Raw genomic sequence first — 26776 nt, 5'->3', positions numbered from 1 at the left:
TGGACCACCCGAGGGGTGGGGTGGGGGGTGCTAGTGGACAATTATTGAGGAACCCCTTCACATTTTCACAGACCCCTCTGCTCCACGCAACATCTTACCTTTTCTGTTTCACCCTCCCCTCGCCCAACAACGCCCACTTTACACCTGTAAACCGGGCCCCATAGAGGCCCGGGTCGGTCGCACCCCCTGTGTTGTGAACTGAATTGGCTATCCTGCCACCGTGCAATCTTTCATTCCCATGTTTTTTTTTTCTTTTCCGACATCATGTAAGCTGCTGCTTTAAGGTCAGCTCAGCTTTTGCGCTCCTCCCTCTTTTACTCTTTTTTTTCTTCTCTCTCACAGGACACAAACCAGTTTTAGGAGGTGGGAGGGTTTAAAAAAGGCATTATTTTGTGCAGAGAGAAGGCGTGGACTTCCTTCCAAATACTTCCAGGAGAATTCCAGCTAGTGAGACGTGTGAGAGGTGCAGACATGGACTGGGGAACTGATTTGTGGGTGAGTTTCTCACCTTTACAAACAACACAAACAAATTGTAACGTTTGTCCTGCTTCAAGTTTCATTATGAAACTGTGTGTATATCATTTAATACAGGGTGTGCTTGTGTGGTGTGTGTGTGAGAAAATTTCGCAATCCCTCCCGCATACCTTCTGGTATTTTCTCTTAAAGGTGTACAGTACACAACTTCACCTGTTTGCTTTTGACGCGTGACAGGATGTCCAGTCGTCTAGAACCTGAGGCCTCACAACTCCACATTCTTACCTTGTTCTTGTTCTTGTTGATGTTTTGGTGTTTTGCTGTTGGTTATTGATGTGGCTATTACTCACTCCTCCTTTAGGGAAAAAAAAAAAAAAAACATTTCCACAGCTCTATAAAGCTTACTTAATTTGAGCAAAAAAAGTCAGAAGCGATGTTGTCATTTTTGTGCATTTGTTGGTTAAATAGTTATTACATTAGTTTGGTTATTAATGTGTATGTTGGTCTATTCGCCAGTTAATTTTGTTTGAATAGCAGTAGTGATGACATAATAGTTTGTTGGTTCATCGGATAGTAATAGCAGTTAGTTCAGTGCTCATAAGTCTATTTGTGTTGTCATTCATTCCTTTGTAAGTTTGTTGTTCAGTTGGTTAGTTCTGTTGGAGTTAGTAAACTAACTAGATGGTTTTGTTTTTCATTGCCAACTCACTAGTTTAGTCATTTATTTGTAATTTAGTTTGTCCGATCAGTAATTATTTGGGTGCTTGATGTGTTAGGTAGTTACAGTAGGTAGTTTAGTTGTTGGTTTTTATGTTTGTTATTCACTCTTAAATTATTCTTTCACATTCATTACTAATTTCGTTTTGATAGGTTAGATATTTCTGCAACTTGTACTGCTAAATCAGTTTGTTTTAGTTATTTCATTTATACATTATTCTTAGTTCTGGGACGTGAGTAGTAACGCGTTACATGTACTCCATTACATTTACTGGAGTAACTTTTTGAGAAAAATGTACTTCTAAAAGTAGTTTTACTAAGCTATACTTTTTACTTTTACTTGAGTAGATTTGAGAAGAAAAAACAGTACTCTTACTTTGCTACTTTGGGCTACACAAGAGTCATTACGTTTTTCTTCTTTCTTCTACATATTAGATTTTTTTTTTTTTGCCAGCAATGCCAAGTAGCTGTAGCAGCTGTAGTAGTAGCAGCAAGGAACTCTACCGATTTCGTTAATGAGACATCGCAACAATAATTACATGACTCCATTATACCAATCAGATGCAAGCTTGCCATTCTATCTTCACGCCAGCCTTTTCAATCATGTGGTGTCTTTAAAGCACCGTAAAAAATGAAATATTCGATATAGAGCAATGCCCTCAACATGACTCAAAAGTGTGGATTTTAAGTTTTTATTTGGCACCGATTGACCATGGAAAACCGGAGATATGATCCTTTTAATTTCAAAACAGTAATTAGGAAGGAACTCTTTACTATTCAGACTAGGAACTATATTTTCCACCAGAGGGCACTTTCTCTCTTTGGACGAATAATCCTTCATTTATGTAATTTTTTTCTCTCGTCGGAATTCAATGATTTTTGTGGTTATGTAATGCGTTATTGTACAGTATCATTAGTCAACAGTCCATATAGATAACTTTGCGCTCAGAAAAAAACTGCCATTGTTTAAAAATTAAAAATAAAAAAATCCAACAAAAATATAAGCAGTTACTCATTACTTGAGTATTCTTTTCAACAATTTTTTTTCTTGTACTTGAGTAGATTTTTTGGACATCCACTTTTACTTTGACTTAAGAAATATTATTTTGAAGTAACGCTCTTCTTACTTGAGTAAAAGTTTTGGCTACCCATTCTAAAATTTATAGTGGGCTCATTTATTTGGTCTTTTGTCAGTTAAATCTTTTGCCAGTATGTTCATTTGTAAGCTACGTGAATCTTGATTAAAACATATTTCATCAGACTATTAGTTAATTAGTAAGTTACCGGTAATTGGAATTTGATTCTTTCTGAAGGTCACTTGTTAGCTATTTGTATTTGGTTAGCTAGCTCGGTGGCTGATTTTTTTGTTTGTTTGTTATTTAGTTTGTCCTCAAACTTGTTTGTTTTCACTTTTGTTACTTATTTTGTTTGCTGATAAGTTAGTAGTTGTTTGTTTGGTTACTTCCGGTATTTAATACACTTACATGGTTCACTTGTTTGACCGATGTTTCGTTAGTGAGTTAGTTCTTTCATCAAGTTTGTTGTCTTTTTTTTTAAGTTGGAGGTATTGTGGTTAGTTCACTCATTCTTTTTTTAATGAGCATTAGTTAGTTGTACAGTACAAATAAAAATAATTATAATCCATGGTGTCGAGAAATTACCATCGACATCTCGGTCACTCACACTCGCATCTCTGTGACATATCACTATCCTCAAGCCAGTTATTAATGTACAAGGATAATAACAGTCAACTTACACAATAGAAATCCACACCAGAAATACAAGTATGCGGCGCATAGTACACTGTCAGTCTCACTGGCTGAGATTTAGATTCGGCGTCTCACCAGTGATTGTCAAAGGGGCCCGACTAGTATGACTGGTTCCAGGCCGTACCAAAGATCCCAGGATCATCCGTCATTCTGCCCGTCGGTGAGCTCAAACTGACGTCAGTGTGGCGAGCTTTAAGCCAATATGACGACTTAAGGGCATTATCCACAGAACCATCTTGTTGTGTTTCAGCTGACTTCCTCACACTTGGACCTTCTTTCCTCTCCATTGTCTCCCCCCTTCCTTCCCCTGAGGTCCCTGCCCATCACCCCCTTTAAATCCCCCTTGTTCCTCTAAAGGGCCTTGACATCACTTAGGTGGAGTCTATCTTACTCAATGTGCGGCAATTCCAACGATGTCATCATGCCTTTGCTGCGCAGTCCGTTCCTCACACAACACGTGTTCACAACTCATATGCACACATAACACACACAAAGACAACACACAAAAGCATATCCACGACGCACAGAAGGCAAGGCAAGGCAAATTTTATATAGCACAATTCAACACAAGGCAATTCAAAGTGCTTTACATCACATGAAGATCTTAAAAATCACATTAAATCAATAGAACGTAAAAACCAAAACAATCGAAACAGGAAATAAAATCATACATAAAAATTGCATTTAGTCACGACTAGAATAATAAAAAAAATAATAATAAAATACCGTACTAACAATAATAATTAATTGAAATCAGCAATGGAGATAAAGCACAAGAGGAATAGAAAGCAAATAGCTTAGACTATATAGACAGTTATGGATATGCTGTGCTAAACAAAAGCGTTTTTAGCCCTGATTTAAAGGAGCTAACAGTTTGAGCATACTTCAGACCATCAGGTAACTTGTTCCAGAGGTGAGGAGCATAATATATAAATGCTGCTTCACCCTGCTTGGTTCTTGTTCTTGGAACATACCAGTACAGGACACCGGTTCCAGACGACCTTAGGGGTCTAGATGACTACGTTCATACTACAGGTCTTAATGCACGAATCCGATTTTTTGTCATATCTGTTTTTTTTTTTTGTGTGCCCGTTCAGACTGCCTTTGTCCATTGAGACCATTCAAGTATTACGCATGCGCACTAATTCGCAGTCCGACAAGCGCTGAGCAAGACGACCCGCATGTGCAAAAGCATCAAAACAAATGGCCACACATGCTGGCTGTCATCCGTCATTCCAGGGATATCATATTTTGGTTTTAAAAAAGAGGACACAAATAACAGACATAAAATAATCCCAGTTTAGGCTTATATTCAAAGTATATGGATCGATGGCATGCACGCACTGTCTGTGGATGTCACACACACATACGCGCAGTTTGCCCCGACTCTCGGCCGTGTAAGCAATGTTGAAATATTGCTTATATGGAGCAGACAGAAAACCGATCATTCTCAGGCTTATCCTCAACCCATTTTTATTTTTTTTTATGACTGTAGTCAAGTCCGATCCTTCCTAAAAAGCCGTGTTCAAGGCAAGCTAGGCGCTCATAACGCACAGCTGCACCGCTACCGTGGCGTTTCTCTCGCTTTTTGATGACGTAATTGCTGCATGAATTCCGATTTGAGAGACTGGACAGTACAGACCGCCTCGACAGTCTGGAAAAATGTGGCCCAGGTCGGATTTGAACCACATACGAAAGTGACCCAGATCGGATTTGAAATGGTCCAGTTCTATGAGACTTGTCACGTTCAGACCGTCAAGTTAATGCCTCACTCGAGTCGGAAAAACACGAAAAAATCGGATTTGTGCATTAAAACCTGTAGTATGAACTTAGCCGATGTTTCATAGGAATCTGACAAATCAAGCATGTATTTTGGTCCAAGGCCATTAAGTGTTTTGTAGAAAAGCAGTAGTATCTTATAGTCTATCCTTTGACTCACTGTAAGCCAGTGAAACGATTTCAAAACCAGTGTAATGTGGTCCAGTTTCCTTGTATTTGTAAGGACTCTGGCTGCAGCATTCTGTACAAGCTGCAGCTTCCTGACTGATTTTTTATAAAGACCTGTAAATACACCGTTGCAATAGTCCAATATACTGAAAATGAATGCATGCATAAGTTTTTCCATGTCTTTTTGAATCAGAAGCCCCTTAATTCTGGCTATATTTTTTAGGTGGGTGGCAATAGGCAGATTTAGTGATGGCCAAATTTTAGGTCTGCGTCAATAATTACTTCAAGATTTCTGACTTGACAGAAACACACGCAATACACAACAGCCATAAAATGTAGGACTTTCACGATAATTCCGATACCAAATTATTATTCAAAATATGTTTTTTTTTGAGGGTACGATAAATTGTGTGGGTGAATATTTTTTTTAAGTGTCATCAACAGTGTTGTTAATAACGACGTTAGAATATAACGGCGTTACTAACGGCGTTATTTTTTTCAGTAATGAGTAATCTAATTAATTGCTTTTCTCATTTTGGCAACGCCGTTACCGTTACTGAGGCGGGAAAGGCGTGCGTTACTATGCGTTATTAAGTTGGTTGAATAAAAAAAGTCTGAGAGAGACGGACTCACGGAGACGAGAGAGCAGAGCAGGAGTGGGGAAGACGCCGTTGCAAACACGATGCTAGGTGGCTCCAATAATACCTGACTGTAGCCATAGCCTACAAACTAAGCCCGCATGATACGGTAGATATCAGATATTATAGAACTGGATGCAAATGACAGACACGGCTGCATTGGCAACATGTTTTAAGGACTACATGCGTTAGTAAACAGCCGTCATCTTAAAGCAGTAGACCTCTCATTTTTTAAATCTAAAATGCTCCTAAATCGGCAAAATCTTGACTTAAATCTATCTTTAAACGATGAAACAGTTTTAAAACTTACTTGTTGAAAGTAGACAGAAGGGAACTAATGCAATAACGGGAGCAATTTTCACAACTTTAACGGTTGATTCACAACTTTAAATGACTTCCACACATAACAAAGGTTACTATCTAGTTATCGCAATACCCTTGTGTCTAGTTAAGTGGAGCGTAAAGAATTGGGCTAGGACTAATTGTCCCCAAAACCCTTTAAACTTCACATTGTGTTACCTGGGTTTTTTTGTTTTTGTTTTTTTTTTTTTTTTTTTTTTTTTTTTTTGAGAAAAAAAAACATGAAAATTATCACTAGTTACTTTGCCAAGTAACTAATTACTCTTACATTCAGATAACTGAGTGACTAACGCAATTACTTTTTGGGAGAAGTCATTTGTAACTGTAATTAATTACTTTTTTAAAGTAAAATTAACAACTCTGGTCATCAACTTTCATTCGATATTGGAGCCAGTTTTTGTATGTGTTAAAATGTCATGCATAATATTTGTTGATCATTTGATTTTTTTTTTTTTTTTTAAGTGTATTGTGGGTTTCTTTTATTATCTGGACCCTAAATTTGTCAATAAAGATACCATACCATACCATTTGCATTGCCTTGCTCTCGCTTCTTCTATAAGCCAACTAGCTGGCCTGATGGAGGCAGGACTCACATCACATAGACGGTCAGAAGAATAACATTGTACAGTGTTGTATATTTTGTCATTGACCTGGTCCAAATGACTACAGGGCCAGTATGTCATATTCATAATATAATATTTAGAACTATAATCTTATAGATGATGGCTCATCAAATCGTTAAATCTTATTTTTTTATGACCCTTAAGTGTTTCTTATTAATTCCTCTTGATATATTATGGAAGCAGGAAAATAATTTGACGATACTAGCATTTACGTCCTAAAACTGTTTTCATCGTACCTAATAACACAACGTATACAGAACAAAAACCTAGCACTAATACATAAAGCACATGATGCTTAATCTCCAGGGGGGAAAAACAGAGCACACTAATACATATTACACACAAAAACAACACTCAAATATAGAACACACATGACATAAGGAGCAGTTACCGGTTGGACCGGGTTGCAGAGCAATGTCGATTTAAGCGTCTGCTGTCGGGAAAGATGGCTGTAATCTAAGTACCATGTTATGCTGAGTGATGTTCTGACACTGGAGCTAAATTCACATGCACAAGTTTTTGTCAACGACTTCTAACGTGTGCTGACATGCACTTGGGCTTGTACAGTGTTGCTTTGTGGGACCACAAGCACACACAGATGACAGCAACGCGCATTGTGGCAATTTTTGCTTGTATTTTCAGGATGTATGTTTAGTTGTATGTTTGCATGTTTATGCATTGTCAGTATGTGGAGGTACGTAAATGTATTTGGGAGCATATGTGTGTACAGTGGGGCAAATAAGTATTTAGCCAACCACTAATTGTGCAAGTTCTCCCACTTGAAAATATTAGAGAGGCCTGTAATTGTCAACATGGTTAAACCTCAACCATGAGTGACAGAATGTGGAGGAAAAAAAAGACAAAATCACATTGTTTGATTTTTAAATAATTTATTTGCAAATCATGGTGGAAAATAAGTATTTGGTCAATACCAAAAGTTCATCTCAATACTTTGTTACTGTATGTACCCTTTGTGGGCAATAACGGAGGCCAAGCGTTTTCTGTAAATCTTCACAAGCTTTTCACACACTGTTGCTGGTATTTTGGCCCATTCCTCATGCAGATCTCCTCTAGAGCAGTGATGTTTTGGGGCTGTCGTTGGGCAACACGGACTTTCAACTCCCTCCGCAGATTTTCTATGGGGTTGAGACCTGGAGACTGGCTAGGCCACTCCAGGATCTTGAAATGCTTCTTACGAAGCCACTCCTTTGTTGCCCTGGCTGTGTGTTTGGGATCATTGACATGCTGAAAGACCCATCCATGTCTCATCTTCAATGCCCTTGCTGAAGGAAGGAGATTTTCACTCAAAATCTCTCGATACATGGCCCCATTCATTCTTTCCTTTACACAGATCAGTCGTCCTGGTCCCTTTACAGTAAAACAGCCCCAAAGCATGATGTTTCCAGCCCCCTTGCTTCACAGTGGGTATGGTGTAATTCAGTATTCTTTTTCCTCCAAACAAGAGAACCTGTGTTTCTACCAAAAAGTTCTATTATGGTTTCATCTGATCTATGACAACACATTCTCCCAGTCCTCTTCTGGATCATCCAAATGCCCTGTAGCGAACCGCAGACGGGCCTGGACGTGTACTTTCTTCAGCAGGGGGACATGTCTGATGAATCGATAATCGTTGTATCGCCATATCGTCAGATCATTGTTATCGTGAGCTTTGTATCGCAAACGGTATCGTATCGTGAGGTAACAAGAGGTTCCCACTCCTAATGCATGGTACGGAAGGCGCCCTTGCTTAAACAAGCCAATGCCAACGCCGTCTTAAGTTTGTTTGCGTAAGTAACCTCCAAAATACTACAATGCTGCCCTCTATGGGCACGCCAACAAGATACACTATATGGCTAAGTTATCACGAATATGTTTTGCTTTGTCTTTATAAGGTGTTGATGATATCATAGGGTGGTGTACAATGAGCGAACACAGAAGGCCGCATGACTCGATTCTTCCAAAGAAGACTGCAACCAATAACATTTCACATTACTGTATTTTCATCCTCAGTACTAACACTTTAAGTTGTGTTTCCAAATCATTTTCATCCTTATCACTAAAAAATGGGTTATGTCTAAAGCTAAATGAGAACTAATCTGAGATGTGTGTGTGATGTGATGTCAGGACCAGAATGACGTGATTGACAAGCACACTCAGGCTGGCCTGGACCTGGTGGAGCGCTACATCAAGTTTGTCAAGGAGCGCACTGAGATCGAACAGAGCTACGCCAAGCAGCTCAGGTGACACATGATCTGCTTGTGTGACTGCATGTTTGCAGGTGTGTAATGATGACTTTGCAGGCGTGTAATCTGACTTGTATGTTGCAGGAGTCTTTCAAGGAAGTACGGAAAGCGAGGAAACAAAGATGAACAAGACTGCAGGTCACAAAATTGCTACAACATCTACTACATGCTGCTACTTGTGTGTTTGTTTGATTTTGGCATGTGTGTTTATCTTTTGTTCAGATTGTGTGTTGGTGGGTGTGTTCAGAATTCCATGATTAGGTTCTTAGTTTATGTATTTAGGTTCACGTTGTGTTCTTTTGTTGTGTTCTTTTGTTGTGTTCAAGTTGTTTATTATGTGTTGGTGTCTTCGGGTTAAGGTTGTGTGTTTTTTAATTAAAGCAGTGTGTGTGTATTTTTGTCGTGTTTAAGCTCTTGTGCATTTTGTCTTCAAGGTGTGGTGTGTTTGTGTGTTTTTCCATGTTTAGATAACGTTTATACGATTAGGTTGTGTGTTTTTGTCTTGTTCAAGTTGTTTATTTTGTGTATGCATCTGTGTTCAGGTTAGCATTCTGTGTCCTTTGTCTGTATTTGTTGTTTTTGTATACAAGTTGTGCACTTGTGTATTCATGTTCACGTTACGTGTTCATATTCCTTGTTTTTATGTTCGTACTTTGTTTAAAACATGTTTTGTGTGTTGATGTCATGGGTTAGTTTTCATATTGCGTGTCGTTGTGTGTGTGACGTTCAGGTTCAGCAACCACGCTGCAATGCAGGAGATCTTGAACGAGTTGAACGACTACGCGGGCCAGCGCGAGTTGATCGCTGAGACCATGATGACCAACATCTGCGTAGAGCTCACCAAGTTCTTGCAAGACCTCAAACAGGACCGCAAAGGGGTGAATGTCGGAGATGGCAGCAGTACATGTGTCAACATCTGTCCCTGAAAGCTTGGTGTTCCCTTCACAGCACCTTTCTGATGCCAAGAAAGCACAACAGAACCTGGAGAGCAGTTTCAAACAGCTGGAAAGTGTAAGTCACATGACATTGTGAGCATTATTACGGTAATGTGTTGCCTTTGTGCTAAGGTCAGGGGTCAGCAACCTTAAGCCACTTTCAGACTAATATCCTGCTAAATTTCCATGTAAGAGGACATGGGATTTTTCCATGTCATGGCTTTCAGAGATGGGAAGATGTACCGGGAATTACCCGGGTTGGACTCTTTCAAGTGATCCTCTAACTTAAATACATGTAGGCTTTAATAAACCACAATTGTTCTCTTGTACTAAAATATGTTGTTAGAAACAGATAAAATGTTAAATCAATGGCAATATTTTATAATATTTAGTCCATATTTTGACCGTTAGTTGGCGCCATGGTTTGCGGGCTCGCAGTGATGACGTCATTGGGATCTTTACAAATGTGTAGCATGTTCAACATTTGCTTATTGCTGCCTAAACTCGCGAAGTAAAATGCCACGATGCGCTGCTTTTGGATGCAATTTCCAGTCAAATGGAAACAAAGGGAGTGAAGTGAGAGGTCAAGGTGGAATTATTATTTTTAGTGAATAAATGTGCATAAGTGGAAGCTTCTCCCCCTTTTTGGTCCCTGTATGCACGTATCCTACCCACCACACGTTACAACTGGCGCCTGAACATTTTTCCTAGATCCTCAGTCAAGTAAGGGATTCGTCTATTTTCTGGATCCGACGGTCCCACCGCGTCTGCAATATTGGTTTCGGATCTGTCCATTTTTTTGATTCGTCGGTCCCACAGCGGCTTTTCGGATCAGTCTATTTTGTGGAATCGACGGCCTGATCGCAGCTGCGAATACCTGGATCTTCGAGTGAGTAAAAAACGCGGATTTGGATTATTATTGCTATCTTTTTTGTTGACTATTCTTCGTGGGAGTTTTCCCCAAATCATACTAAATAATTAAAGCACTATGGCACTCTACAGTGACGACAGTGACTCTGACGTGGACCTTACAACAATGTTGGAGTTCGTCAGGAAACGCGTGTTTGCGTACTGCTGAGCTCCCGAGTGAAGAGTGGTCAAGGTGGAAATATTATTTTTTGTGAATAAATGTGCATAAGTGGAAGCTTCTCCCCTTTTTGGTACTTTTATACATGTATCCTAGCTACCACGCGTTACAATGTACAAGACATGGATTACACAAGGTGTGCTCTTTGGCCTTTACTGTATGTAAAGCACACGACAGCTCTGGATGCTAACAATCTACATAATTATATTGGGATAAGTTTGAAAACGCAATATGCTTACCTTGAATATCTGCTTATAAAATCGGACAGCATACACTCTCGCTCCCAACCGGAGTTCCCAACAGGACTCTCTCGCATCACCAGTTTTGCCCAACTTTTGTCTTATCAGGTATTTGCTGCACGCATTCTTCCCTGATGCTCGTCTTGTGAACGACCGACAGTGCTGTCCTGCTCTTCACTTTTCAGACCTGGTTCAAATAGGAAGGGTAGAACTGACGACATGTTGGGAAAGCTAACGAGTGACACGCTGGAATTTCGGCAACGGGACCAGTGACGTCACGCACTGCGACGTAACAAGAATGGCGACCTATCACTTAAAATAATTTTACAAACTTTATTAAAACAAAAACATTAAGAGGGGTTTTAATATCAAATTATTATAACTCATACTTACATTTATCTTTTAAGAATTACTTGTCTTAAAAATAGAGGATCCCTTTCAGACTTGTGCCGTGTTGGCGACTCGTTGATCTCTGTGCGGTGACAGCGAGGGGCGAGATTTTATAAGATGGACATTAGGTCATTTTTGGCTGGTTTGGTAACAAAATAAACCACACATTTCCGAAGATTGACGATAGACTGTCTAAAATCCAGTAGCAATTTAATTTTGTTATGTTTCTTCTAAAATTTTGCTATCTTTCCAGTTTGACATGTTGATAATTGCGATGTTTGTTTATCGCTTTTCATCTTACTGTGAAGAAAGAGGAAATGTCCAGCAGCCTATCATTCTATTTACATCATCAGTCATTGCGCTGTGACCCGGGATTTAAACGGCTGCTTTCACACATGCCGCATCCCAGGTAATGTGACCCAGTTAATGTCCGTGTCATCTCCGTGTCAGTCGACCCGGGAAATTGCTTTCACAAATACGGGCTACCCGTTTAAAACCCGGGATTTAACCTGAGTTGAGTGTATGTCTGAAAGGGGCCATAGATACTCAAAGAGTCATTTTGACCATCTCACACCCAAAAGATAATACCAGGAACCACAAAAGACCTCTGACATCTAAAGTTTAATGAACTGCAACAGAAAACACTTTTTTTCGTTATACATATACATATATAAATTTATCTATAGTTTGCCTATTGGGGCCAAATAGTTTGGGAATTTTCAGAAACGTTTTCATTTTGGTTTTTTTGTATTTGGCCAGCAGCATCATCTTCAAATTTAAAATTAAGTTTATGAAATTTTCAAAATCTCATTTAAATTTGAGTCAAATAACCATTAACTCATTGGTTGCCATTGACAGCGATACACATCTAATCTATTTGACGTTCAAATTGATTGGACGAATACTAGTGAAAAACTCATTTCAATTTATAGTAGAAGGATGATCGAATCCTGCACATTACGATGTCTAGCATCATCAATGGCAATGAAAAAGTTAACTTCCAAACTCACAAAGCGCCACAGCAGACGGATAAAAGGGCCACATGCGCCTCTGGAGCCGCAGACCAGTGGTTTTGGTTATGTCTTTACATCTGATTTGAATTCATTTTCAAGATGTACACTGAAATGTTTCCAGTGATTAACAGTGTATTCGTATGCTTGAAAGTTGTGCGTAGATATCATCATGTTCAGGATGTGTAATCGTGTAAAATGTGTGTTTGCATGTGTATTTGTATGTTCAGGTTGTGCGTTCAGCTTGTTTTCAGATTAAGCCTTCATAAAAATACATTCCATATGACGTGTTTCCCATTTTTAATAACATCATCAATTATGCATTTGTGTTTACGTGTGTTTGTGCATGTAGACAAAGAAGCGATTTGCCAAGGAGTGGGCAGAGGCTGAAAAAGCGACACAACAGGCCGAGAAAACAGAGAACGACGCCAATGCCACTAAGATCGATGTAGATAAAGTGAGCATGCTCACACTTTGCTAAACCGTTATTAACAATCTTGGTATTCAAAAATCAATAGCTACGTCAAAGTAAGCATTTTATTGAAGGAGTGCTGGGAGCATTGAATCCAAGTCATCACTTTTTCTTCTTCTTCCTCTTCCGAAGGCCAAACAGCATGCGCACATCCGCATGCACACGGCGGAGGAATGCCGCAGCGACTATGCCGCATACCTGCAAAAGTACAACAAGGAACAGAAGTATTTCTACTACACAGAGATGCCACAAATATTCAATGTGAGGGCCTCATATTAACAATAATATCTTTTAATTAACTGACACTATCACTATCTATTATTTATTTTTATTTTTTTTCTCGGTGCAACACCGACCAAATGTATTATTTGTTGCGGCGTCAAGTCGTTACACAGCTTGCGTAACTGATCCAGGGTGGAGTTGGGTAAAGTACATGAGACCAGTGGACTTTTTGCATTAGCTAGTCAGGTTTACATGCAGATTTTTTTCATTCTAATTAAAATAATGACAATGGAAGAGCTCGGGTCAACCGTTTCCATATGACATAATCTATTTCATCTGGTATTTACATGTGCTACAATATATAATCAGAGCAGATGTTTTACCAACACATGATATCCACACATCTGTTCACACATGATGTGATTTGTCAAAGATGGCAGTATTTTGCATAGTAAGCAAAGTAGCAGCAAATGTTTTTAATCTTTTTATTTTTTTTACAACTCAGTATTAACACACTCATTGCCGAGTTTCTCAGGGACTTTTTAAAATAGTTTACCGTAATTTTCGGACTATAACACACTACATTTTTCCTCATTTTGAATCCTGCAGCTGATTAGTTGATTTATTTGGGTTCATAGGTCACACTTTATTTAACAGCGGCGTCTTAACACTGCCATAAGACGAATGAATGCCCATGACAGTGTCATATCATAGTTATGACGATCTCATGAGAGTCTAATGGGTCCACTGTCAAATTAAGTGTTACTAAATACCATAACTAGCAATTAATGAAACTAGTGGTACAGTAACTGAAGAAATAGTTAGCTTAATTAATTTTGATTGTTATTTACAGTACATCTGTAGTGATGCAATGCATGCTAGGAGGCATGTTGAATGACAACAGTGTTGACAGCAGGTGGCAGCAGAGGTTGACTGTCTCCCCCAAGGGAGCAGTGATCACCAAATGAAGCTACTTGAAGCAATGAAGCTTTACAGCCAATTGGTTCAAAGCTTCATGGTGGTTCATTTGGTCCTATGACAGTCTTATGATGCCGCTGTCAAATAAAGTGTTATCGGTTCATATCTTTTAGTGTAAATATCCCATAATTCAGTGGGGACAGCTGTGGCTTATAGTGCAGTGCGGCTTATCTATGAACAAATGCCGTTTTCGTGCCAAATTTGGTGGGTGGAAGCTTATAGCCAGGTGCGACTTATAGACCGAAAGTTACGGTAGTTTTTTTCTATCAATTTTTTAATGGTTTAGTTTTTTTAGTTCTTTGCTGAGGCAGACCAGTGATGAGTGCCAACTCTGACAACTTTCCCATTCACTGTTTACATGACAAAATTTTACTTTTACTCGGTTTTGGTATGAGAATATACTATCCCTGTGTAATGGAATGGAATTTCATTCAGATAAGGAGTCTGTATTTCAATTGAGGTGCTTAGATAAAGAATTTTTTGAGCTTCTAATCAAAATATTATGCTCCATGCAAACTGGCTATTATTTGTGTGTGTAGAAGTTACAAGATCTAGATGAGCGCAGGATTCGTCGTCTGGCAGAAGGATATTGCCAGTTCTCTGACTTGGAGAAGAAGGTGCAGCCCATCATTGCCAAATGTTTGGAAGGAATCTCAGCAGCCGGAGCAAAAGTTGACGCAAAGCAGGCCAGTTGCACAAATTCACAACAAACACTGCACTCAAACAAAAACTGCTCCTGTGAAAATATGTCCAAGGCGTCTTAAGTGTGCTCTACTTGCTTTGTTTGCAGATTATTTGAAATAAGAAGTGTGTGTTTGTGTTCATTGTTGTGTGTTTGTATTTCCACAATACAAACTGGTTGCTTCACATCCAAGTTGTTTTTGTTGTTGTTTTTAGCTTATTTTGAAGGTATTTTTGTTTTCAGGTTGCATGTTTGTGTGCTTATTTGTTGTGGTTTGTTGATTTGGGGCACTTTGCTCCCATTAGGACTCACTTTTGTTGGTGGAGCAGCACAAGTCAGGCTTTGAACGTCCTTCGGATGTGGAATTCGAAGACTACAGTCAGGGAATCAAAGCGGGCATCTCTGACTCCAGTCTCAACCTGTCGAAAGGTCGACCCAAGCTATGGCTATTTAGCAGGAAACACAAGGTGAACTCAATAACACACACCGGGTGGCTCAACTCATTGGTCGCTGTTATTTGAACACATTTTAGTAGTCAATATACATGCCAATTATTACTGTGAATGTTAATCCAGTGATGGGTTGTATTCATTACCTACAGTCTACAGTTCACTCATTATGCCTAACACACCTGATTAGCCCATTACATTATCAGTTTATTGGTTTTTACTGGTTAGTCCACATTTTTGTTGTTGTTGAAAGCCCATACATATAGTGATGCTATTTTTATTTACTCTCGTAATGACCTTTTTAAGAAGCCTAACTGAGCCGCTTCTGTCAGTTGCCACGACGACAGCTTTAACACCCCAACACACACACACACACACACACACACACACCAAAGAATGCAGCAAAGTGAACATGCTCGTAAAATAAAGTGTACATTCCTCTGTCCCCCCAAGGGGCCTGTCTAATTCCTGCGCTGACTCGTTTCCTTGACTAACAAAAGCTCACAAACAAGACTGTGAACACATGCGGCATGATAGGAAATTTAGTTTTTTGTAATTGTTTGTGCACGTCACGCTAAAATGAACGATGCTCTCTCTCCATCCAGACGTCACATGCTGAGAAACACGTGGTAACATGTTATCATTTGGCCTAATGGTGTGTGGAAGGGCTGTGTCTTTTATTTTTTCATTTTACGCTTGACACAAATAATAACACTTTGTTCTGTGGTGTCATAACAAAATTTAATTTAATCCTCTAATCTTCTAAATTCTATTATACTGACAATGTCATGAGACTGATCACGTAATGTAATGATGTCAGTGAAGAATGGAAATTAAGATAAAATGATAACATTCAGGATACTTTTTTCATTTATTATTTTTTTTACTAGAAAATCTAAATATCACCTACATGACTTAAAACTATTGCAACGATGAGGCAAATTTGGAAATAAGTGGCATTTGTGCACATTTGTGACATCACAGAAGAAAAAAATAAATGATTGTGGCTTTTTATTTAAGTTTTTTTATGGATCCTGGTGGTCAGTAATTATGGATCCTGGTGGTCAGCAACATTATTGCATACCTGCTGTTTATAATACTTATTGGGTGCGTGTTTGCTTGCAGCCACCACCCGCCGAGGACTTCTCTCACCTTCCTCCCGAGCAACGTAAGAAGATGCTGCAAGCCAAGATCGAAGACGTGTCCAAAAAACTTCACATGACGCTAGAGACCAGGTAAAGACTTGCCCTTGCTGGTCACAATATTAATGACACTCAAGAATTGAGAAAGAAGCTGTTACTAATAAACTGACCAAAGGGTGTGCATTATTATTATTATCAAAAGTCGAATACAAATCATCCAATCATACATCTCTTAGAGTATTTTATGATTAAATCTAATTGTGACTTGTGAATTTTATATCTATTACAAATACAAACAAATTCAAATGAACTACGACCACCCAACACCCTAAACGCATTAGCCCACATACGCACACCTGAAGAGCGCACATCCCCTACTGGCAAACTGGAAACCTACATGCAATGATAAAGTGCACGATTAATTGGTCAGCCTTGAGACAAAAAAAAAAAAAAATCAGGCTCTGAGGATCTGCGCATGTACATCCAAAAAATATACCTACCAAATTTCATTCTGTTCTGTCCGCAAATAACGGAGGAGTAACCATTTTAGAAAACCAAAGCAAGTTAATTTTGAGGCCTCCTTGTGGACGGTCTAAAAAATGTACATTGTAAAATGTTAATTGTTTTCATTAAAACCTAAAATATAGATGGCGGAAAACACTCAGGTGACTTGAAGTTCCGCTCTGAAACCCCAAATTTGGCCAAATTTCAAAATTGTCCGATATGCATGTGTGATACATCACTGGAAAGCTTAAAATCTCAATTTTCTGCAATTTTCTGGGGGAAGAAAATTTTTGGACAAAAGGGCTTTTTTTTTTTTTTTTTTTTTTTTTTTTTTTTTTTTTAAATGTTTTTTAAACCGCAAAATCCTATCTGGAGGTGAGAGCACAGCAGGGGAGAGAGCAGGATTACAGACGCCATGATTTTAACGAGATATTATCGCACACTTACCTTGTTTTGATCCAAAAACTCCATGTCGCATGTATCACTGAGTGTCAAGACACAGCTGTGAATGGCCACACCTGGCTTTTTTGGGGGTTTTATAGGTGAAACATGGTAATATAACAAGGGTCGACATGCAGAAATCGCAGACCTCAAGGAGTGGTCGAGATTTTCTTTTTCATATTATTTACCCTTTTAAACGTTTTTTTTCTCTCTCTCTCTCTCTCTCTCTCTCTCTGTGTCTGGATCAATTATTTATCATCTAACATACCGGGCAAAATACGACAATAACTAAAAAAAAATACAATTTAGCGATAGTTATGAAGTAGATATCCATGACTTTTTTACAGACGCCATTTTTTTCATTGTGATGTAATTTGTTTAAAAGTTTAAAATATGCGAGTTTTTAAGTCGTTATTTTTTTTAAACAAAATATTAGACATTAATTAATGATTCTAAGCTAAAAATGACAGTCATTTTGAATAATAAATACAATTACTTACTTTGTTTTCATGGCTGAACAACGGAACAAAAACAGTTGCTCGACGTCTGTAAATGGGGGTTTTCAGGGTAAAACGGACAAATTGAAAATCGTTCGGGGGCTTAATGCGCCACGAATCTGCTATTGCAGCATATAGACATATTGTTCGAACAAACACAACAGTTGTTTTGGCTTAAAATACAGCAGTTTATTTTAAAGAGGGGTGCAAGAGCAGAACTGCTTTTTCAGTCTTGTCTGTGTTTTCCGCCATATATACATAGATAATAATTATTGATTGAGAGTTTGGATAAAAATTTAACAAAACATCTAAAAACTAAATTCAATGATATAATTTATTTTTTAATTTGAAATAAACTGAAAATGCAAATGTTAGGGGAGAAAGCACGCTCTGCCTTTGTTTTTAGAAGAAAAAGTCTGTCACTCCGAAAGTTTACTCATGATCACAAGGAGAACATCAGTTACAAAAAAATACAATGTAAGTACAATGTACAATGATGCTCTGACGTGGCAGAGCTCAGAGGACTGTTACCATACTGCAAGAAAAGACGGGACTAACTGGTAAAAACAACAGTTGTATGATTTTAAGAAAAGCACTTCACATCATGAAGCGTAGGTGGGCGGCGGCACGCAGCGCCTTACCGATTAAATGTTACATCATACCTTTTGAAGGACAGCTTAGCCCTTGAGAATGTCGTGGTGTTTTCTCGCCGCTCTCCTGCTTCCGCTTTCCCCTCTCTTTTCTACCTGGGTGTCCTCATTGGGCCGCGGCGTGGGTCGCTGGCTGAGTGCCGGTGGGTTGGCTGGGTGTCGCTCACTCCAGGTGGGGATCTTGTCCTGCCCCGGGCCGTGGGGGTTCTGCGGTGTGCCGTGTTGGTTGGGGTTGCTGCGGCGGTGACTGGTGGGCACGGTGGGTGGCTGGTGGGAGAGGCAGGGGTGGGAGATGGTGCTGTGTCCCCTCGTAATGGGGGTGGGGATGGTCAGGGCTAGCACCCTGGGTCCCGGGGGGCCTTGCTGAAGCTGCGGGTGGATGGGCTGTGCTGGCTCATCCGATTGGCTGGGGAGGGGGCATGGCTCTGGTGCGGCCCCCACGCAGCATTTCCACTTGTCTTCAGGACTATCACACGTCTAATGGGATTCACGCATGACTGGGTGCAATTAGACACGCTCAAGTATAGAGATTGTCGGTGCCAGGATGAGCGATCAGGCAGCATAGAATAAATTGTCAACATATCCACACGTACAAGTGATTCACATATTACTGGGTTCTCCACCTCACATTGCTGATTTGTGTACGCTCCACCCTGCCTAATCACATCTCTTTTTGAGTAATCCCCCCTCCTCTTTCTCATCAACCCCCATACATATTGTGTCCACAGGAAATATAATTAATGATAGCACCACTATATACAGTGCCTTGCAAAAGTATTCGGCCCCCTTGAACCTTGCAAGCTTTCGCCACATTTCAGGCTTCAAACATAAAGATATAAATTTTAATTTTTTGTCAAGAATCAACAACAAGTGGGACACAATCGTGAAGTGGAACAAAATTTATTGGATAATTTTAACTTTTTTAACAAATAAAAAACTGAAAAGTGGGGCGTGCAATATTATTCGGCCCCCTTGCGTTAACACTTTGTAGCGCCACCTTTTGCTCCAATTACAGCTGCAAGTTGCTTGGGGTATGTTTCTATCAGTTTTGCACATCGAGAGACTGACATTCTTGCCCATTCTTCCTTGCAAAACAGCTCGAGCTCAGTGAGGTTGGATGGAGAGTGTTTGTGAACAGCAGTCTTCAGCTCTTTCCACGGATTCTCGATTGGATTCGGGTCTGGACTTTGACTTGGCCATTCTAACACCTGGATACGTTTATTTTTGAACCATTCCATTGTAGATTTGGCTTTATGTTTTGAATCATTGTCCTGTTGGAAGATAAATCTCCGTCCCAGTCTCAGGTCTTGTGCAGATACCAACAGGTTTTCTTCCAGAATGTTCCTGTATTTGGCTGCATCCATCTTCCCGTCAATTTTAACCATCTTCCCTGTCCCTGCTGAAGAAAAGCAGGCCCAAACCATGATGCTGCCACCACCATGTTTGACAGTGGGGATGGTGTGTTCAGGGTGATGAGCTGTGTTGCTTTTACGCCAAACATATCGTTTTGCATTGTGGCCAAAAAGTTCAATTTTGGTTTCATCTGACCAGAGCACCTTCTTCCACATGTTTGGTGTGTCTCCCAGGTGGCTTGTGGCAAACTTTAAACGAGACTTTTTATGGATATCTTTGAGAAATGGCTTTCTTCTTGCCACTCTTCCATAAAGGCCAGATTTGTGCAGTGTACGACTGATTGTTGTCCTATGGACAGGCTCTCCCACCTCAGCTGTAGATCTCTGCAGTTCATCCAGAGTGATCATGGGCTTCATGGCTGCATCTCTGATCAGTTTTCTCCTTGTTTGAGAAGAAAGTTTGAAAGGACGGCCGGGTCTTGGTAGAACTGCAGTGGTCTGATGCTCTTTCCATTTCAATATGATGGCTTGCACAGTGCTCCTTGAGATGTTTAAAGCTTGGGAAATCTTTTTGTATCCAAATCCGGCTATAAACTTCTCCACAACAGTATCTCGGACCTGCCTGGTGTGTTCCTTGGTTTTCATAATGCTCTCTGCACTTTAAACAGAACCCTGAGACTATCAGAGAGCAGGTGCATTTATACGGAGACTTGATTACACACAGGTGGATTCTATTTATCATCATCGGTCATTTAGGACAACATTGGATCATTCAGAGATCCTCACTGAACTTCTGGAGTGAGTTTTCTGCACTGAAAGTAAAGGGGCCGAATAATATTGCACGCCCCACTTTTCATTTTTTTATTTGTTAAAAAAGTTTAAATTATCCAATAAATGTTGTTCCACTTCACGATTGTGTCCCACTTGTTGTTGATTCTTGACAAAAAAATTAAATTTCATATCTTTATGTTTGAAGCCTGAAATGTGGCGAAAGGTTGCAAGATTCAAGGGGGCCGAATACTTTTGCAAGGCACTGTACATAGGTAGTGTAGGCGTTCAATGTATTTCTTGATGTTGTTTGTTCTTCTCGTCTTCTGTCTCCGTCTGTGGGAAACAATTCCTTGACAGCAAACAAAACACGATGCAGGCCATAGTTTAGGAACCCCTGCTGTACAGTACAGTAAACAGTGACAATTTAGGGAGAAAAATGTGTCAAGGGGTTAACAAATTCAAGCATTTTAAAGGGTAATATAAAAGCCAATTAAAGAGAATTTATCAATAAAAAAATATAGTACAAAAATGTATTTACAAGTTGAAAAACAAATCCAAATTGAATTTGGAATGATGAAAGGTTCATTCAAGTAAAACCCTTTCCAAAGGCTACCAGTGAAAGTGTTTTTGTATGTCCGTCAGTGAGGCCTTGGAGAAGATGAAGGGCGTGTATGAGCAGAACGCTGACTTGGGCAACCCATCCACTTTGGAGCCGCAGATTGCTGAAACGGCACAGAAGATCGGATATTTGCGCGGCGAACTCGCCAAATATGAAGTACCACAAGACCATTGCAAAATCATCTTAGAGAGCTCATCTTGACGCCACTTCTTCTTGCCTGTTTACAGACGTGGTTGTCCGAAGCAGTGGGAGGAGATGAATGTGTCAACGCCATTAACAACAACAACCATTCGCAAAACACGTTAGAAGAATGCACTCGCAAAATTTAACTTTAAAAATACGCTCATTATTCAAATTGGCTCGTGTGTGTCCACAGAGTTGTGACGTCAGACAACCTCCAGAACATTTATACCGAGTTTGATGACGACTTTGACGACCTTGGCCAGTGCACGGCTATGTACAACTTTGAAGGTTTGCAATTTTTCACAATTCTCAATTCTCACACACTGAGCGTGTTTCTCACATTATAGGCCAATACTGTATGTTGTAACCATCTTATTCCATAAAAATGTAATATTTCTATAGGAAAATGATATTTCTGTTTGAATGTTCATAACCTGAGAAAGCCAATAAATTAGCATTTTTTCAAAAATGTTTAGACATTGCAATACAGTGATCCCTTGTTTTTCGCGGTTAATGGGGACCAGAATCCGCTGCGATAAATGAAAAACTGAAGTAGCGTCCCCCCCAAAAACTTTTTTTTTTTAAATGTGTTAAATGCATTCATTCAGATTTATTATTTGAAAGAGATACATATAAGACGTTTTTTCACTTATTTCCCAAAGTATAATTAAAAAACAAATGTGTATGTATATATATATATATATATATATATATATATATATATATATATATATATATATATATATATATATATATATATATATATATATATATATATATATATATATATATATATACAGTGCCTTGCAAAAGTATTCGGCCCCCTTGAACCTTGCAACCTTTCGCCACATTTCAGGCTTCAAACATAAAGATATAAAATTTTAATTTTTTTGTCAAGAATCAACAACAAGTGGGACACAATCGTGAAGTGGAAGAAAATTCATTGGATAATTTAAACTTTTTTAACAAATAAAAAACTGAAAAGTGGGGCGTGCAATATTATTCGGCCCCCTTGCGTTAATACTTTGTAGTGCCACCTTTTGCTCCAATTACAGCTGCAAGTCGCTTGGGGTATGTTTCTATCAGTTTTGCACATCGAGAGACTGACATTCTTGCCCATTCTTCCTTGCAAAACAGCACGAGCTCAGTGAGGTTGGATGGAGAGTGTTTGTGAACAGCAGTCTTCAGCTCTTTCCACAGATTCTCGATTGGATTCAGGTCTGGACTTTGACTTGGCCATTCTAACACCTGGATACGTTTATTTTTGAACCATTCCATTGTAGGTTTGGCTTTATGTTTTGGATCATTGTCCTGTTGGAAGATAAATCTCCGTCCCAGTCTCAGGTCTTGTGCAGATACCAACAGGTTTTCTTCCAGAATGTTCCTGTATTTGGCTGCATCCATCTTCCCGTCAATTTTAACCATCTTCCCTGTCCCTGCTGAAGAAAAGCAGGCCCAAACCATGATGCTGCCACCACCATGTTTGACAGTGGGGATGGTGTGTTCAGGGTGATGAGCTGTGTTGCTTTTACGCCAAACATATCGTTTTGCATTGTGGCCAAAAAGTTCAATTTTGGTTTCATCTGACCAGAGCACCTTCTTCCACATGTTTGGTGTGTCTCCCAGGTGGCTTGTGGCAAACTTTAAACGACACTTTTTATGGATATCTATGAGAAATGGCTTTCTTCTTGCCACTCTTCCATAAAGGCCAGATTTGTGCAGTGTACGAATGATTGTTGTCCTATGGACAGACTCTCCCACCTCAGCTGTAGATCTCTGCAGTTCATCCAGAGTGATCATGGGCCTCTTGGCTGCATCTCTGATCAGTTTTCTCCTTGTTTGAGAAGAAAGTTTGGAAGGACGGCCAGGTCTTGGTAGATTTGCAGTGGTCTGATGCTCCTTCCATTTCAATATGATGGCTTGCACAGTGCTCCTTGAGATGTTTAAAGCTTGGGAAATCTTTTTGTATCCAAATCCAGCTTTAAACTTCTCCACAACAGTATCTCGGACCTGCCTGGTGTGTTCCTTGGTTTTCATAATGCGCTCTGCACTTTAAACAGAACCCTGAGACTATCACAGAGCAGGCGCATTTATACAGAGACTTGATTACACACAGGTGGATTCTATTTATCATCATCGGTCATTTAGGACAACATTGGATCATTCAGAGATCCTCACTGAACTTCTGGAGAGAGTTTGCTGCACTGAAAGTAAAGGGGCCGAATAATATTGCACGCCCCACTTTTCAGTTTTTTATTTGTTAAAAAAGTTTAAATTATCCAATAAATGTTGTTCCACTTCACGAAAGGTTACAAGATTCAAGGGGGCCGAATACTTTTGCAAGGCACTGTATATATATATATATATATATATATATATATATATATATATATATATATATATATATATATATATATATATATATATATATATATATTTATATATATTTATATATTTATATATATATATATATATATATATATATATATATATATATATTTAAGCACTTATATTGTAACAATTGTGTTTTAAACATGTTACTGGATGAATTATTTTTAAACAAGAATAAAGTAAAAAAAAATGTTTTTTTTTAATGAAATATTTCATTGAGTAAGTCCACTCACATCCACTCAAGCTGCTCACTTACACACAATGAGTTTCCACAGCAACGGTTTAACAGGTTAAACAATGATTGACGCATGCGGCGCTTTGAAGTAAATGACCCCTGCAAGATCACACTCTAACCGCCTGTCAATCATCACTAACTTTAATAAGCAACTCTAGTGCACTGCCTGACCAAGGCTACGTCTACACTAGGACGGATAATGGCCTTAAACGTGTAATTAGTTGGACGATGCGGCATGTCGCCTACACTAGTATGCCTATCTGCCACTTAATATTGACTGCTGTCTCTGTACAACAATCTGATACTAAGGAAGTGACGTCATGCCGTCACCATTTTTAGTGTGGCCTGATGGCATTGTTGACAATGGAGGCGGACGATCATGACATAGCATTCCCGTTCCTCTTTTCTTTTCCACACATCTTTCTTGAAACTTTAAACTACGTAGCCATAAAATGCTTCAATTCTGTGCGTAGAGGAAAATTAAACCCCAAAAAGTGACCTGTGTGGTACCCCCAGTCAATGAGGCACGCGATCAGTTTTTTTCATAAAATTTTTGCCTGTCAAAACTGTCGCCACTTCCAGGATCACCATTGTTATGCACAAGCACTTCTGGTTGCGGCTGCCAGGAAATATACACAGTGCCCACCATATGTTTCTATTTCTTCTTTTCCAAGTGGTGAGAGCGCAACTGAGCATCGATTGTAACATCTCAAGTAATGATATCAGACTTACGTTATTTTCTAATGCCTGACACAATGCCTGAACATAGTACTCATCACATTTTATATTAATATTTATCTAGATTTGATACTTTTAAACTTGCAAGTCACTTTTGAGATTTTTATTTATCCTGCACTGTAAAGGGAGATGCTACACAATTCCATTGTACAACTGTATAATGACAATAAAGGGCTATTGTACTCTAAAGATTTATTTCAATAACAACTCGGCGACTGCTCACAAAAGCTGAGCGTGCTCTCCCTTCACTCTCGCTCCCGCATGATACGTTCACGAAAAAACAGTGATCACAAAACAGAGTCTAGAAGGTGTAGTAATTTCGATGTGTAATGAGTTTCCGGTTCAGAAGTAAACCGCGCAGTCGACAATATAACATATGAGTCTGCTCCTTTCTACGCATGCGTAGTTTGCGCAAATTAACCTTTCAGAAGTGGGGGGGCCTTAAGCGCACCTTAAACATAAGTGCGGACAGGTATAAAAATAGTCGGCAAAATACCCTGGAGAAAATTAGCCTGGAACACCAGACTCACCTTCGTTCCACCTATAGAGTCTGGGACCCAGCTCCTTATTGGCCTCTCGAGCCTGAACGAAATCGTCCGTGCAATCAGATTCGTTTATTTCCGTGACGTGTTCTTAACGAGCAACGTCACTCTTGCGCGTCGGATGTCATCTCCGCAACAGCTCAGATGGCGAACAGGAGAGCCAAGAATATGTTCTTATCCTAAATTCAGTTTTAAATGACCAAAAACTCAATGAGTGGCTAAAACCAAGTCTGTCTGGCGCTAGCCATGTTGAATAAACTTCTCCGTTCTCCGCTCTCCTCCTGGAGTTCCAGGCTATGAGAAAATTATCTGTCCTAGTGTAGATGTAGCTCAAGTAAGCGGCAGGAGCGAGAGTGAGAGACTACATGATTGTATTGGGACAGCTCTATAAAATAGTGTATTTATTTATTATTTTTTAATTGAAAAAAAAAATCCGCGACTGAGGACGGGAAGTTTGAAGAGCGAAGTAGCGAAGGATCACTGTAATTTCGTATTTTTCCATAATAAAAGTTGTAACATGACATTTTTTTCAAGAATATTCTTTGTTCTTGAGAGAACATTATATTTCAACAGTAAGCAGTAAAGTAAGTGTGTAAGTAGGAAGTGTTTTTAGTTTAATTATTACTATTAAAAGTCATATTTACGAGTTGAAAGTTGCTCGGATTTTTCCCCAAAAATTTTATTGGGGTGGGGAGGAAGGCATGAAAATATTGTTAAACTTCCAAAGAATAATGTTAGATTTTGCACACAGGTAATAGCGAGGGTACCATCTCGGTGACGGATGGTGAGCTTCTGACCATCATGGAGGAGGACAAAGGTGACGGCTGGATGAGGGTCCTGCGGGCAAACGGGGAGGAGGGTTTCATCCCCTCCTCTTACGTCAAACTTGCCTCTTAACGGTCACCTTCAAACTCCTTCCGCGGAAAATACTGTATACAGTAACTTCTTTTATAGAACATTTAGTGACAACTATTTTTATTCAACAACCTGCTGAAGCTGCACTCCTCTTTCATGATTGGATAGAATTACAAATAAAAAATCTGAACTGGATAAAACCACTACTTAACATTAAAAGCACAAAGTAACATGGTTTTTTCACAGATGTTGTCAAGGTGTATGAAGGCCGCACTGAAAAATTAGACGAGCAAAATTTTGCAATTGCAAATGTTTTGTTTTTTTGTGCCTTACCTTTTCTTATGTGCCTGGATTTAACTCTATTTTGAATGAAATTCATATTGCAAAAATCAATAAATAATACAAGTATTTTTTGCTAAGCAATATCATTTTGGTAACACAAAGTAATAAAAAAACAGTATGGAAATTATTCATTATGACAATAGTTTGTGAATGATTGATTTCAGTTTTTTGTTTTTTTTTAATATTTATAATGTATTCATAATTTACAATTGTCTGCTCTTGTTTTTTAAATATATATAACAAATGCAGCTGTATTTTTTCAACCAAAAGCCTTAATCT

At 39.1% G+C, this 26776-nt stretch overlaps 1 protein-coding gene across 2 annotated transcripts; it reads left to right on the top strand.

Annotated features, from left to right (window-relative positions):
- The first annotated feature begins 329 nt into the window (after positions 1-329).
- Positions 330-26670, top strand: trip10b (thyroid hormone receptor interactor 10b). Of its 2 annotated transcripts, XM_057842672.1 has the most exons (15): positions 330-495; positions 8653-8768; positions 8856-8909; positions 9502-9649; positions 9720-9782; positions 12785-12889; positions 13037-13165; positions 14644-14790; positions 15092-15253; positions 15841-15864; positions 16361-16470; positions 21235-21367; positions 21439-21512; positions 21588-21682; positions 26052-26670. In XM_057842672.1, the coding sequence occupies exons 1-15, from the start codon at positions 472-474 to the stop codon at positions 26195-26197; spliced, it is 1530 nt and encodes a 509-aa protein (XP_057698655.1). In that variant the 5' UTR covers positions 330-471; the 3' UTR covers positions 26198-26670. The 2 variants fall into 2 exon arrangements, with proteins under 2 accessions (XP_057698655.1, XP_057698656.1); XM_057842673.1 differs by lacking the exon at positions 15841-15864.
- The last annotated feature ends 106 nt before the right edge of the window (positions 26671-26776 follow it).

Source organism: Corythoichthys intestinalis, chromosome 8, assembly GCF_030265065.1.
Source record: "Corythoichthys intestinalis isolate RoL2023-P3 chromosome 8, ASM3026506v1, whole genome shotgun sequence".
Taxonomy (NCBI): domain Eukaryota; kingdom Metazoa; phylum Chordata; class Actinopteri; order Syngnathiformes; family Syngnathidae; genus Corythoichthys; species Corythoichthys intestinalis.
This window is presented reverse-complemented; position numbering and strand designations above follow the sequence as displayed.

Excerpts from the sequence above, each read along its gene's own strand:
- trip10b (XM_057842672.1), top strand. The coding sequence starts at position 472 with ATGGACTGGGGAACTGATTTGTGG. Across the intron at positions 12,890-13,036 it reads CTAAGATCGATGTAGATAAA|GCCAAACAGCATGCGCACAT; the intron begins GTGAGCATGCTC and ends CCTCTTCCGAAG. Across the intron at positions 16,471-21,234 it reads CACATGACGCTAGAGACCAG|TGAGGCCTTGGAGAAGATGA; the intron begins GTAAAGACTTGC and ends TATGTCCGTCAG.